At 36.9% G+C, this 15,666-nt stretch overlaps 1 protein-coding gene across 8 annotated transcripts in view; it reads right to left on the bottom strand.

Moving 5' to 3' along the window:
- Positions 1 to 253: 253 nt before the first annotated feature.
- Positions 254 to 15,666, bottom strand: part of WAC (WW domain containing adaptor with coiled-coil) — a 77,797-nt gene continuing 62,384 nt past the window's right edge. For all 8 annotated transcript variants that reach the window (XM_070381819.1, XM_070381821.1, XM_070381823.1 and 5 more), the window contains 7 exons: positions 13,097 to 13,342; positions 11,613 to 11,735; positions 10,644 to 10,792; positions 5,622 to 5,740; positions 4,249 to 4,435; positions 2,942 to 3,069; positions 254 to 1,708 (listed from right to left, as the gene is read on the bottom strand). In XM_070381819.1, the coding sequence (XP_070237920.1) occupies positions 1,639 to 1,708; positions 2,942 to 3,069; positions 4,249 to 4,435; positions 5,622 to 5,740; positions 10,644 to 10,792; positions 11,613 to 11,735; positions 13,097 to 13,342 (1,022 nt within the window). In that variant the 3' untranslated portion in view covers positions 254 to 1,638. The remainder of the gene's footprint in view (positions 1,709 to 2,941; positions 3,070 to 4,248; positions 4,436 to 5,621; positions 5,741 to 10,643; positions 10,793 to 11,612; positions 11,736 to 13,096; positions 13,343 to 15,666) is intronic.

Genomic DNA, 15,666 nt, shown 5'->3' with positions numbered 1-15,666 from the left:
GAGCATTTTGAATTTTTGCATCCCAGAATGTAGCAACAATGTCTAACATCACAAAGTAAGCCCTTGGTGCTGGCAGTTCTGAAAGCACATGAATGCATCTGCCTCAACAGGAAAAAAAGTCTCTAAATTGGATAAGATTTTGAACTAGGAGATTTTTCTGCATAAAGAAACCCTTGTGATCTGATTTAATACTGGCAGTGTCATGCTAAGGCCACGTGACCAATATTTTAGCAAAGAAAAAAAAAAGCCAAGGTAATTTTATAGTAGCAATAGTTTCTTTTTTTATTTTAATATACTTTAGGAAACAATATACAAAGCTGAGCTTTCCCACTGTCTCCAGGTAACAGCAGGAAGCTCCAATTACACAAATTTAGCGTTTTGTGATGGCTAAGAACAGCAGTCAGCACCAGACTTGAACAGTTAGCTACAACACAAACATCCTTCAAAATGAAATGTCATAATAGCAAGACAGGTAAACCAGGGTTTTAACAAATGACAACCACTTGGGAAGTGACTTAATTGTTCTTGTTGAATTTCTTATTTCATTAAATAGTCTTATACACATTTTCCTGTTAATATGCTTTAAACAAAACCTCCCTTAAGGAATTATTTCAATGAAGTATAAATGTTCAACAAGAATAGTTTTGATAAAGAATCCCCAGGTAGTTCAAATTCTAATATGCATTGACCGAAGGTAAAGAAAAATAACAATTTTTGTTTCTTTTAACATGTTTATTACAACAGATACAATTCACATCTGACTAGCTTTGTTTCCTCTTCCCTCCCACAACCATGTTCATTGGGCCATTTCCTCATATTTGAGCAATCAATGTACTTTCAGCACACATGCCCAGCAGTACTTTTAAGTCCATTCTTACAGGGTGCAAATGGATTTCAATAATTTATACAAACAAGTGGGTTATGCTCAATCACTGCAATTTTAAGCTACTGTACACAGGAATGAAAAGGTTATAGAAAAGTGCCATAGCAACAGTGCCTTAAGAAAGGAGAAAAAGAGGAGCCTTAAAAAATGGATAAAATCAGATCAAGGATTTCAGAGGGAAATGGAACACACGGGAAATGAAAAACATTTCTCTGCAAAACAAATGGAGAAGCACTGCTCTTGATCAGGTGCAAGTGTGGAAACAGTTGTTTCATGATATTTTGTACACTGCCCATATGGTTCAAAATCGCATCCTTAGACACAGATCGCCTGGCGCTTGCACTGAATTTTTGAAAATGCAAGATTTCTGAATGATAAATTAACCCCCCAAATTTTTCTTTAAAAAAGCTAATTTTGCAGACAGGTTTACATGTAAAAGGCTAGGTATTTAGCCACCTCAGCATTGATTAGTTTTGGATGTCTAAGCTCTGTTACACATGGCTTCCCATGGCTTCACTCTACAAAACATATTTACAACGTGAAGAATACATCTACAAGAAATCTACATTTCAAGGGTTTTACAAATCAATCTTGTATCTTTCCCCTGAAGTGAATCTCACAGACCCCGACCCCTTGTCATTTCCTTTGCCCAGCTTAACGGTCCAAAGTCTACTTAAATGCAGCTCAAAAATGTTAAGACTGGGCAACAGATTTACAGTTCCTGTTCTCAACACCATGTGCAATTATTCACATCTTCACACCATGAAGGAATTCTGATTTTTTAGCTTTTCGAGTTCCTTAATTTGTTGTCTCAAAAATAGTATCCTGAAAAATAAAAGATGGCATTAGAGCCCATGCAGTCATTATAAATTTTACAGAAAAAACAAACTTTTAACTATAAAAGTAGCTTTACAAAGAAAATGAGTAACTACTAGCTATGATGAAGTAATTTAAAACTGTTCAGTCTAGTTAGGACAAAATAACCATTTGAAAATATGACAAATATTAAAGCATTGGGATGACAAAAGTTAAAATATTTCCTAGTTTTCTAACCCTTTCTCAATAATTACGAAGAACAATTCTCAATATAAATGTAGGTTCATAAAAATGGAGCAAAGTCCAGCTGACGTGCATATTTAAAACAAAATATAAAAACACAAACTCCACAGCTAACTAGATTTTTATGAACTTCGTTAACACTATTCCTCTTCAGTGAACTGTGACAATTACTGCTTGATATCTACATGGTCAAACGTGGTTTGTGACTGTGTTTCAGTAGCTGCACATCTGTCGAGCAAGCCAAAGTAAGGTTTTACATATGTCAGAACTACTTTCGAAGCAATCCTAGAGTAAAAAAAAATCCCAACTGATATTCAGGAAGTGCTTCCAGACTTTTTAGTCGTTGAAAGGTTAGGTTAAAAACTCACTTTCCCAAGTTTACCATAAACCATGACTTGGCATCTGTGGTTTCATGACAAGATTACATCTGACACAGTGACTCAACACAGACAGGATGTGAAGCCACTCAAATGTGTCCTCAATTTTGTAACAGGCATTGAAAAAAAAATAACCTATACTATTTAACACAATATAGAAATCCTACTTGAATAAAACACTACATCATTAAGAAATACAAGACAGAGTTAAGGTGAAAACAATTAAAGCACATATACATCATTAAACTTCCTAGACAACTAAACTCTTCATGTAATTTCCAAGAGATCTATTGATGCTTCAAGGACAATGTAATCAGTAGTTTGAATGTCAACTGAGATATTTACCCTCAGTAAGAGGGCACTGCTCTCAACCAAAGAGGGGACTCCTGGTAACTGGTCGCTGTCAACATCTCACTTTTTAAATAAAACAAGTACCTTATGTAGTCATTATCCAAGAAAAAAAAGTTTAATAATAAAGCATTTATACCACGGGTTAAGAGAAATAAAATCTAGATGCCATTACCATTCGTCAGGAATATTACTAAATTATGAAACAGTTCACAGTATTATGGAATGTGATATATCAAAGAGAACTTTAAATTTACTTCAGTGAAAAGCTTACCTTTGCTCTCGCAAAGTTGCTTGAATTTCACATACTCGGACTAAAGATCTTAAATTTTTTAATTCAGTACAAATTTCTGACATATGAACGCTTCCCATGTTATGGGCTTCTTCTCGCAATCTTGATGCCTATAAAAGAAATGAAAATCTCATGAAATATAAGTCACATTCACATACAAAATAGAGAGTGTAACTTTATATCAAGATTATAGAATAAATATTTTCTTTTAAATCCACAAAAATGCTCATGGATTTGGGCGGGCGGGGGGGGGGGGACGGTGGTGGGGAATTTTTTTTTTTAAACCCATCTCTAATGGTGAAATGTATTCCTTTAAGATTTCACCCCTCAGGCTTCTTGAGAAGATACTATTTTCAGTCTCATGGTAGTACAGCACTAAGATAGAAGGACTCATGATTTGTGATTAATAAAAAATGCTGGATCGGCCAAAATGAAGTTCAGGTGTAACACTGATAAAGGGGCCTTACTGTATCCCTGTATCAAGAGATACACAATGCATGACCATGAGCTTACAGAACATTTCCGATGGTTAGTCATTTGATAAAACGAAACAGCCAGTGGCAATAACTGGAATGTGCTAGGGTTGGTCCTTCATCCCCAAGTACAAGTGTTTTCTAACTTTCAGTAGTTAATTGAACCTTGAACAAGAGGTTTACACTGTGCAGGCAGGCCCACTTACACATGGATTTTTTTCCAATAATCAACACCGCTGTTCTACACAATCCACAGTTGGCTGATCTGGGGGTGAGGGACTGTGGATATGGAGGGCTGACTATAAACCATACTTGGATTTTTGACTGTGTGGAGAGTCAGCCCCCCTACCCAAGTTGTTCAAGGGTCAACTGTACTAAAAGGATCAGAGTAGCTGGCTGAGTAGGAAAAGCATGCTGGCTTTGAGTCGTATCACTCTAGTAATTGAGTGACCTTGGTACAGATCATTTGGTCTTAAGAGCCTCATTAGTAGAACAAAAAACTCATGATCTGCACTGGTCAGTAGTTTTAGAAAATGGAACAAATAAATATAAAGCACTTAGCACAGAGCTAAACGCTGAGCACTTGATAATGGGAGCTATAATGATAACTAGAATATGTGAAACCACAGAAAGTTACTTCACAAATATCCTGTAAGTACATATCAAATATTTTACAAAGTAACCACAGACAACCTAATGAGAAATTAGTTGTTTTAAAGACGGCTCGAATCCACAGGGTCCGGGTTAGACTTTCTCAAAGTGGAATTGAGCTGCCAGCAAACCACAGGCAGAACACCTGCTGTGACTGTGATGTACCTGCTTCTCCGCATGATCTGCAGGCCATCCTTGAACGTGCTTGATGAGATTTTCATTGAAGTGTGCTGCGAGCGTCGGTGTTAGTGAACACGGAGGTCGGGCAGAGGAGTTCTGTGGTACAACTGCTGTATTTGATGCGTTACTACTAGACGTGTGATTTGGACCAGGTGACGGACTTCTCTGGCTGCTATGAGAAAAGATAACCGAATGTGGAGCATGGTTAAAAGTGGTTTCTAGGTATCCTAAACATTGCCTGTCAATACCTTTCATTAACTTAAAGATACCCAAATTCCTAATAACAACTTATTATTTTAATATTAAATAAGTATAATTTCAAATCCAAAGAATACTTATATCATATTCCTAATACACGTCTGAGGTTAAAAGAGCCCTTTGAACAGTTACGTCAGGGCTGAATTTAAAATATCTGTACTCAACCAAACTTAACAGTGGAACCTGTGCCTCTGTATACTACAAACACTAATAAGGATGTGACTAAGCAATGGTCACATTAGAACAGTTGTAGATATAAGGCACATCAATATATCTTAAATACATGAAGACATGGAGGGTGAAAAGTTCAGAGGTTTTGACTGTTTAAAATCAGAGTAAAGTGTGTAATCAGAGGGTGAAATAATGTGAAGCAAAACAGACATTTTAACTGCCTCACAATGAATGAGTTCAGTGGCAAAATAAGACCAAAAATGGGGAACACTCTGAGGTTGCTTATCTTCTTTTCACCTGTATGGTTTGGGCCAGATTTGGGGATGTAGTGGTGAGAATCAAGAATGTAATACCCCAAAGCTGACTTGCTAGCTGCCTCACACCAGACTTTGCTCTGAATGAATTTCAGTTATTTCCAAAAATGAAGTCTCCCAAAAGATGAAGGGTTTTCATCACTAAGGATATTTAAAATTATACTGCAGCCACTAAAGACTAAAGGTTCAGAGCTGAGGCTATCAGGAAGGTCTGACACACATCAGCTGGAAAATACTGACCCAAGTTTCAGATGTGAGGTTTTTGGCTTTATCAATAAACTCAAATCTAAAACTGCTATTGGGAAGTTATCATTTCCAATGAATGAACTAGTATAAAACCATGTGCTTCTACAAGTGAAGTGTCAGATATAGTTACTGCCCCTGTATTCCATCAAGCAAAATTCTAAAGAGAGAGCCACTTTCTTCAAAATAATCAGGATTCACTACTAGAGACAATCTAGTAAGATTTGCCTTTGTAAATTTTATAATACACCAAACTATGTTAGGCTATCCATGGATTCTTCCAAGATCAAGTTCTACTATGCATATATAATATCCAAATAATATGGTAATATAAAGAAAAAAGTGTTGTTTCAACATACAACATCAACTTACTTTGAGCGCTGAAGACTTCGAGGAGAGACAGGTTCATGACCTTGCTGCTTGTCAGCAGTTACAGGCTGCTGTGTGGCCGACTGTGAAACTGGTCCTTGCTTAACTACTGGAGTACTAACCTGGAATGTCAGAATCTGGTGAGACAGGCTTCTACCACATAGACAAACAGCAGTGGAAACTAGATAAGAGCAAAAGTTCTGCCAATGAAAACTCCCCAATTATTTCTGTTGAGTGATTTTTTTTAAAGGTAAGAATTGTCTTAAATGTTCACAATAGGATTAGTATTAGCGATACAGCCACACTTAATTATGTAAACTATTGTCATTTAGGGCCCAAATCTTCAGATCCCTCCAAGTCTAGTTAGTAATCTTGAACAATATAAAACATGGAGATTTAAAGAAGAGGAATCAAATGAGTTTCCAAAGGTCATGTAGATAGAAGGAAGTTTTGAGGCTTAGATCTAATTTCTTCATAAAATGGCCCAGGGCCAATTACTTAAGCCAACCAGCTTAAGAAACTAGTTCTCCTGATTTTAAACCCCATTTTCTTTCTAATATACTGTAACATCTTTTCTGATTTACTATTACTTCTGTATCAATAAAAATAAATATATTACACCACATCATACAAATAAAGATGCTTAAAATTCAATCACAAATGAAGAGAATGTATAGACTTGTCTATCAGAGAATGAGCTATGGCCCATATGCAATTTAACTGGAGTGGGCTTCAGAGAGATGGCACCCTACAGAGGCAGACCAAGAGGTCCATGGTTACCACTGTGGACACATACATTTTCACACACACATGTGACAGTCAGCAAGCAGTTTTCAATGTAAGTCCAAAATATGTACAAAAGCATGTTCTTTTATAAAGAACATTTTAATAAGATCTATATAAGATCAAATGCCCACTTACTTTTAAAGACAATCTGAAAGGTTTATAACCCAAAAAACTACAAGCCATCTGCCTACAGGATTTGAAGTTGACAATGTTACGATCAACTATAAACCCAACACAACCACTCATGCCGTATACAGCCATCTTTCCCTGTGCTCTTAGAATACCACAAGGTAAGTTATAAGCTCTAAGAATAGGTCTCTTGTGCTGAAACTCACATTTTAATTCTTCTCTCATCAAAATACAAGTAAATAATAAGGAACTACACAGAAAACAACTGTAACTCAAAATTTTAAAACAGCAATCTACAACATACACAGAAACATGACTCAAGTCGGGAAGGGATGAACCAACAGGAAGACCTAAGAGCTGGCCTACCATCCACTTCAAGCCATGTTTCAATACATTTTTATTTTTAGGCTTCTGCTTATGATTTTATTTAAGTAAGGCATTCTTTGCCATGAAAGTGTCAAAGAGCCCCCTGTTTTACAGCTTTGAAAAACAATTTCCCCATACAGTTATCAGTAAGAGTTCAAAAAAAGTTAAAACGCATACATTTCAACTTCCAAATAGCTCAAGTTTTACTGGTGGTATGCTACAAAAGCACAGAATGAGGATGACTGGGAACTGCTTATGAATTTGTGAGCAAGAGTCAAAGAATGCAATGTAAAATCCGACAGCAGCATCCTAAGGTCCTGTTCACAGCCCAGTAAGAACAGGGACTAGCAACAGTCTAACTGTGCTGTGAGGAGCCAACAACATAAGGTTTTATTTGGACAAACAAGCAATATAGCTTCATAAAATGGGCTCTATATTCAGAAAGACCTAATGAAAATGAAAATCAGACTTAATGATTAAGAGTTAAGTTTCTATCAAATGAAGCAAACAGTAGCTGATGTGAAAATTAAGACACAAAGCTCTTGTCACAGAAATTGACTCATTTCTATAAAAAAGTACGGGGAAATCACTGGAAAACATGTTCTCTCACAGATTGGAGTCTAAAAATTCTACAAAAATAAGACTATTAGTAAACCTTCTTTATCCATGAAATCAATAAAGAGAAAACAGCATCAATGCAGAGAAGGGGCACCAGTGCAACTCACTCCTCCAAGCCCTCCAGTGGCTGAGATTAACCTGCATCTATTCTCAATCACCAGCCATGCATCCCACCACCTCACTCCCAAAAAAGGGCTCTTCCTCCATACACAGTCTAGAACACCATGAAAACTTGTTTTAGCCAGAAGTGTGTTCTTTCCCAATTCCCCTCAGAGGCGATGTACCTTCCAGTCAGTTCAGTTCAGTGGACTCTCTGCAACCCCACACCAGGCTTCCCTGTCCATCACCAACACCAGGAGATTGCTCAAACTCACGTCCATCGAAAGAGTGATGCCATACAACCATCTCATCTTCTGTTGACCCATTCTCCTGCCTTCAATCTTTTCCAGCATCAGGGCCTTTTCCAATGAGTCAGTTCTTCACATCAGGTAGCCAAAGTATTGGAGCTTCAGCATCAGTCCTTCCAATGAGTATTCTGGACTGATTTCCTTTAGGATTGACTGGTTTGATCTCCTTGTGGTCCAAGGGACTCAAGAGTCTTCTCCAACACCACAGTTCAAAAGCATCAATTCTTCAATGCTCAGCTTTCTTTATAGTCCAACTCTCAAATCCACACATGACTAATGGAAAAACCACAGCTCTGACTAGACAGACTTTTGTTAGCAAAGTAAAATCTCTGCTTTTTAATATGCTGTCTAGGTTGGTCATAGCTTTTCTTTCAAGGAGCAAGCATTTTTAAATTTCATGGCTGCAGTCACCATCTGCAGTGATTTTGGAGCCCAAAAATATAAAGTCAGCCACTGTTTCCATTGTTTCCCCATCTATTTGCCATGAAGTGACAGGACTGGATGCCATGATCTTAGTATTTTCAACATTGAGTTTTAAGCCAGCTTATTGACTCTCCTCTCTTACTTTCATCAAGAGATTATTTAGTTCCTTGTCACTTTCTGCCATAAGGGTGGTGTCATCTGCATATCTGAGGTTATCGGTATTTCTTCTGGCAATCTTGATTCCAGCTTGTGCTTCATCCAGTCTGGCATTTTGCACGATGTACTCTGTGAAATGTACTCTTTTAAGTTAAACAAGCAGGGTGACAATATAAAGCCTTGGTGTATTCTTTCCCAATTTGGAACCAGTCCATTGTTCCATGTCTGGTTCTAATTGTTGCTTCTTGAACCTGCATACATATTTCTCAGGAGGCAGGTAAGGTGGTCTGGTATTCCCATCTCTTGGAAGACTTTCCAGTTTGCTGTGATCCACACAGTCAAAGGTTTTGACATAGTCAATAAAGCAGAAGTAGATGTTTTTCTGGAATTCTCTCGCTTTTTCTATGATCCAATGGATGTCAACAATTTGATCTCCAGTTCTCTGCCTTTTCCAAATCCAGCTTGAACATCTGGAAGTTCTCAGCTCACAAACTGCTGAAGCGCAGTTTGGAGAATTTTGAGCATTACTTTGCTGGTGTGAGAGATGAGTGCACCTGTGTGGTAGTTTGAACATTCTTTGGCATTGCCTTTCTTTGGAATTGGAATGGAAATTGACCTTTTCCAGTCCTGTGGCCACCACCGAGTTTTCCAAATTTGCTGGCATATTGAATGCAGCACTTTCACAGCATACTGTTTCTGTGCTTTATTGTGCCATCTTTGCATGAAATGTTCCCTTGGTATCTCTAGGTTTTTTGAAGAGATCTTTAGTCTTTACTATTCTATTGTTTCTTTCTATTTCTTTGCATTGATCAATGAGGCAGGCTTTCTTCTCTCTCCTTGCTACTCTTTGGAACTCTGCATTGAGATGGATATAGCTTTCCTTTTGCTCCTTTGCCTTTCACTTCTTTTCTCAGCTATTTTTAAGAAGTCCTCAGACAACCATTTTGCCTTTTTGCATTTCTTTTTTTGGGGGGATGTTTTGATCACTACCTTCTGTATAATGCCACAAACCTCTGTCCATTGATCTTAGGCACTCTTTCAGATCTAATTCCTTGAATCTATTTGTCACTTCCACTGTATAATCCTAAGGGATTTGATTTAGGTCGTATCTGAATGGTTCAGTGGTTTTCCCTACTCTCTTCAATATAAGTCTGAATTTGGCAATAAGGAGTTCATGATCTGAGCCATAGTCAGTTCCCGGTCTTGTCTTTGCTGACTGTATAGAGCTTCTCTATCTTCTGCTGCAAAGAATATAATCAATCTGATTTTTGGTATTGACCATCTGGTGATATCCATGTGTAGTCATCTCTTGTGTTGTTGGAAGAAGAGTGTTTACTAACACCAGTGCATTCTCTTGGCAAAACTCGGTCAGCCTTTGCCCTGCTTCATTTTGCACTCCAAAGTCAAACTTGCCTGTTATTCCAGATATCTCTTGACTTCCTACTTTTGCATTCCAGTCCCCTAAAAGCACATCATTTTGGTGTTAGTTCTAGAGGGTCTTGTAGATCCTCACAGAATCATTCAACTTCAGCTTCTTTACCATTAGTGGTTGGGCAAAGACTTGAATTACTGTGATACTGAATGGTTTGCCTTGTAAACAAGCAGAAATCATTCTGTCATTTATGAAATTGCACCCAAGTACTGCATTTCGGACTCTTTTGTTGACTATGAGGGCTATTCCATTTCTTCTAAGGGATTCTTGCCCACAGCAGTAGACATTTTGATCATCTGAATTAAATGTCCATTCCAGTCCATTTTAGTTCACTGATTCCTAAAATGTTGATGTTCAGTCTTGCCATCTCCTGTTTGACCACTTCCAATGTACCTTGATTCATGGACCTGACATTCCAGGTTCCTATGCAATATTGTTCTTGACAGCATCAGACTTTACTTCCATCACCAGTCACATCCACAACTGGGCATTGTTTTTGCTTTTGCTCTGTCTCTTCATTCTTTCTGGAGCTATTTCTCCACCCTTCTCCAATAGTATATTGGGCACCTACCCATCTGGGGAGTTCATTTTTCAGTGTCATATCTTTTTGCCTTTTCATACTGTTTATGGGGTTCTCAAGGCAAGAATACTGAAGTGGTTTGGTTTGCCATTCCCTTCCCCAGTGGACCACGTTTTGTCAGAACTTACCTTTGGCTGTGATGAAACAGGAGGAGTACTGATCAAAGGTTTGATGGGGACTGTGTTTGTCTGGGGTGTGCTTATCCTTGGAGACACATACGATCGTGGGGATGATGCGTCAGACGTTAAAGACATTGGAGACTGATTGGATGGTTGGGCTGTGAAGAGTAAAATAAACCAGAAACCTCTGTAATTGATGTGGGGCAGATCTTTACAACTCTGCACATGCCCCATAACCCCAAAGAGAACACCTATCTGAAAAAGTCAGCATCTCTACCCACTGGGGCCACACTAACCACATGACCCGTCAGAGACCAGCCACCCAGTGCAGCACCCACTCCAAGTCTGAACACAGTCTCGCCGGGAAAGCATCCTGATCTCAGCCTTACTTCTTGTCCCCCTCAGATTCCTACCCCATGAGACCACCCAAAGGGTCTCTCAAGAGTCTTTTCACTGCACTGGTTGATCAGCAGTCCTGCTCACTTGAGCAGCTTTCTGCACTGGGGCTCAGGCATAAATCAAGGGACGCTTTTATTTCCCATCTGCTCCTTGGTGTCACCTCTAACTAGACACCTGCACGGAGAAGAGGGCTGGCTAACTCAAGGCAGGACTAAAGCATTTCCACATCCTCTGATCAAAAATCATCTAACACCAACTGAAACCAAAGCTCAACTCGGAAAACAGATTCAATGATTCACAAAGATTGAGAGCATACCATAGTTTATTTTAGCTTTGGAGCAGGATACCTCATTAACGACTTACATGTTGAATTAAACATATATACAGCATAAGATAAATGTGAAAAACCTGTTTCATCTAAAAAGGTAAAGAAAAATACTACTTGTATAAAGCAGTGTTAAAAAATCAAAATAAAATTATCACAGCTACTTTTTCTTCAAAGATTAAAAGAAATGTTATTAATCTCACCTGCCTGCCTTAAAGACACAACTCTAGAGGTATCTAAAAATACATAAATACCTTGTGTGGAGAGCTGAGCAGCTTGAGAAATCAGAGAAGTTATGTTGAAAGCAGATGGTCCAGCAGTAAGAAATTTGTGAATTATAGACTGCAATGAGGCTTGTGTCACAGCTGCTGTAAGAACTAGAAACACAGTACATCTTAAATTCAAATAAAAACACAGCAGCATATGTAGTATTAGTAAAAACTTGAAAATTCAAATGAGAACCCAGAAAAAAAATTGTTTCATACTAGAATTCCCAAATTAAGTCTAGAAGACAGGAGTAATACAACAGGTTTAGACATGGGGAATGATCTGAGGCAGAGGCAAAGAAACTGAAGGGGCTTATACAATAAAACAGTAGAGTTTCCTTTCCAGTAAAATTTAGGTGTTCAGTTAAAGGAAAACTCCTTGAGATGTTTAAAACAGCAGAGTACTCACTGGAACTTCTGACTATACCAGGAACCTATCCATACATAGGCAAGGTGCTTAGTACATTACTTGGAATGAACGGGATAAACAGCAACTGTTTCATGCAACTGCTTTATTAGATAAGCTGAGCACTCAAATCCTACATCAACACCTACCCTCAACAATCTTTCAAAAATGAATATTAAAAAGCGGGGTACTTTGGAATACTATGTATTTTTGAAGCGTAAGATCTTTTATTATCAACATTTTCTTAGGCTATGGTTTCTTCAAACTGTTTAAAAGTCCTACTTTGTCTAGTAAAACCTTTTCCTATCAAACAAGAGAATACAAAAATGTTGAGAAGAATAAGACTGGAAGACTAATGACCAACTAGCCTGAGATAGCTCCATTTTTATGATAAAGGAAGAACTTAAACACTTAATAGTACTTTTAAATATATTATATGAAAATGTATGCAAACAAAATTTTGTGATATTCCTAAGATTTAATACTTCAATCTGAATGGCTTACAAACTATATCCATTTTTACTCAGACTTCTTTGAGGTGGCTGTCTAAATACTTTAGTAGTACACTGAAAAGCAAAATTGCAATTAACAATGCAATTTAACTAGGTAAAACAGCATAACATATCCATTACTTCCCTTCTCATAGATGTTTAAGTAGTTCAAGAACTACCTGAATTCCTACTCTTAGCTTAGTCCTAGTAATTAGCATATTTAAAATACTTCAAATTATACAGGAGGCTTTTTGAAATATGTTAGAGACTAAGCGTTTCTATCAATTTTAACAAATACTCTTTTTTTCTGTCTTCATTAAAAAAAAAAATTCACCATAAACATTAAGTTAACAAAACAATTATAATTATCTCTGCTAACTACCAGGTACACAGACAAGTCTTGGAGAATATACAGAAAAAGTATTGCTAATTCAATCATATTTTAAAGCATGCAGTTCAACGTAAATTTCAAAATGAAACAAAGACCATTCCATATTATACTGGGGATTTTACTAATTATGTCATTTTGCACACTGCAAATGAACTTTTGAGAAACTGTTACCATGAAAATTTACCTTCATTTATTTTGGATATGTCCACATTAGAATTATTAAGTTGCAGCGTGGCTTGCAAAGCAGGAAGCAACTGTCTAAGCAGATTTGGGTCCTGAAGTAATGGAGGTATTGGTGACTGTGGAACAGGAGAGACAGGAATTGCTGAAGCGGATGCTGGAGGTGCAGACGTGGGGTTCAGTCCAGAGGCTGAAGATGTGGAAGGAGTTGTGCAAGAGTGTGATACAGCCTTGTCTCCTGATGTAGATTCTAAAGACAAAGGAGACAATAAGGCTGAAAACCATAACTTGAATACTGGAAATTGTAACCAACATCAAACAAGCAGGATCCATGCATGTGCCAGGTACCTAACTCAAGTAATCTCATTACCAAGGTACCACAGAGTGGACTCGGGAAATAGTTGGCTGACTAGATATGAGGTAGATATGTCACACTCTGATTTCATAGATGATAAAACTGTACAAAAAAAACTATGTAACTTGCTTAAAGTCATCAGGGAAGGCAGTGATGCTACCAAACCTGTATCTGAGTTTCAAAGCACCCCTCTGCTTGTTAGTAATAATGTCTCAAATATGTGTACAAGCACATCTTGTTTTATTGCATTTCACAGTTACTGCCTTTTTCATCTCCCCCAAATAATGGAAGGTTTTACAGCAACTCTGTATTGCAAGTCTACCCACACATTTTCCCAACAGCATTCTTTTTAAACTAAGGTACGTATTTTTAAAAACTGGAATACAATTGCTTTACAATAGTGTTTTCTGTTGTACACCACTGTGAATCAACCATGTATATACTATATACACACATCCCCTCCCTCTCGAGTTTCCCTCCCACCCACCCCCCCATCCCACCCCTCTAGAGGTTATCACAGATTTTAGTCATAATGCTATTATTGCACACTTAACAGACTACAGTATAATGCAAAGGTAACTTTTATATACACCAGGAAGTCTAAATATTCATTTGTGATACTTGCTTCACTGTTGTAGTCTGGAACCAAACTCTCAATACCTCCATGGTACTGTCCTGTATTGACTACACTTCCAAATAAGGATCCATTAAGATATAAAGGGACAATACAATTCTCCAAGAATTAATTTATATGCATCGTAAAGTAAGGTGAAAATGTTCATCACCATGAAAACAGTCTACTTAAATATGAAAATCAGAATAGGCATGATGGAGAGCAACCCCAGAATGGACTACAGATGTGACAAATAAGAGGAGACTCCTACTCTGAACTTTTATACTTAACAACTGAGTTCTAGAATTACATACTCCTCTTCTGGAATTAAATATAGAAGGCAATGAACTATCTCTATTTGTATCATTTAAAGGTTATCAGCACTAAAAAAGATTCTTTTAATAGCAAAAAAAAAAAAAAAAACCCTCCCACAAAATCCCAACCTCAGTGTTTCAATGTACACAAAAAAATGTATAAAACATGCATGAAAAATTATCATAATTTGAAAGCTGTCATTGCAAATTATTTACATAGATTTAAGGTAACTGAAATTAAAATCCCAACAGCATTTTTGGTAGCATTTGAAGAGGTATGGGTTAGTAAAAGCCACAAACCTCTTTAAGAAAAAGAACACAGCTAGTGAAAATTTAAAACAAAACCAATTTAAGGCAGATTTAACTTTTATATATACATTTAAGTCTTAAGAAATAGTAGAGGAAAACACAGAAAAATAACTTTGATGTGAGGATGCAGAAAATGACAAAGAGCAAAATAATTACACCCAAAGGACTGGTAACCAAAATACTTTAAGGAATTTCTACAAATCAAAGAAACACAAACAATAGAAAAAGGAATGAAAGACATGAAAAGACAATTCACAGAATAACCTGAATGGCTTAAAAAACAAAAGATCCTCAACTTCAGTGATAATCAGGAAAATATATATTAAAAAGCAACAGAATATTCTTTCACATTCATATTTAGAAAAATGTCCAAAAGTCTGAAAATACCAAATACTGATAAGGAGTAATAGAAACAGCATCTCAGATGGAACCTAAACTCATATAACTACACTGGAAGATAATTTGGCTTCTCTAGAAAAACTGGAGGTACATGTACTTCATAACCCAGTTAATTCACCTTAGGTATACACCCTTAGAGAAACTCTAATGTATGTAAATTAGAATATTCAATAATTCTTGAAATGGTATTGTGATATAAAAAAAAAAATTTAGCACAAAACTAGAAACAAACCATATGTCTACCAACAGGAAAAGGAACACAAACTGGTAGTTTTATATCATATTTTATTAATACAGTCACTTTAATGAAGCAAAGAATTAAAAACAGAAGGTAATGATGTTTAGACTAGATTATTCAAGATATCCATACACTCTTACAATCCTGGCAGAAAGGCTGTTTTAATTCCCCCTATAAACCCATTTCCTTAAGATTTTCAAGCTCATATACATTATACAACTGAATTAAGACTGCTACTACGGTATATAAAAGTTTCAGGAACACTGTATTTGAATATCACATTGCTACCTAGTAAGTACAAATCTTTAATTCCAATTCTAGGAACTAAACATTTGTTAATCTTCAT

Source organism: Bos mutus, chromosome 13 (genome assembly GCF_027580195.1).
Source record: "Bos mutus isolate GX-2022 chromosome 13, NWIPB_WYAK_1.1, whole genome shotgun sequence".
Classification (NCBI taxonomy): Eukaryota; Metazoa; Chordata; class Mammalia; order Artiodactyla; family Bovidae; genus Bos; species Bos mutus.
This window is presented reverse-complemented; position numbering and strand designations above follow the sequence as displayed.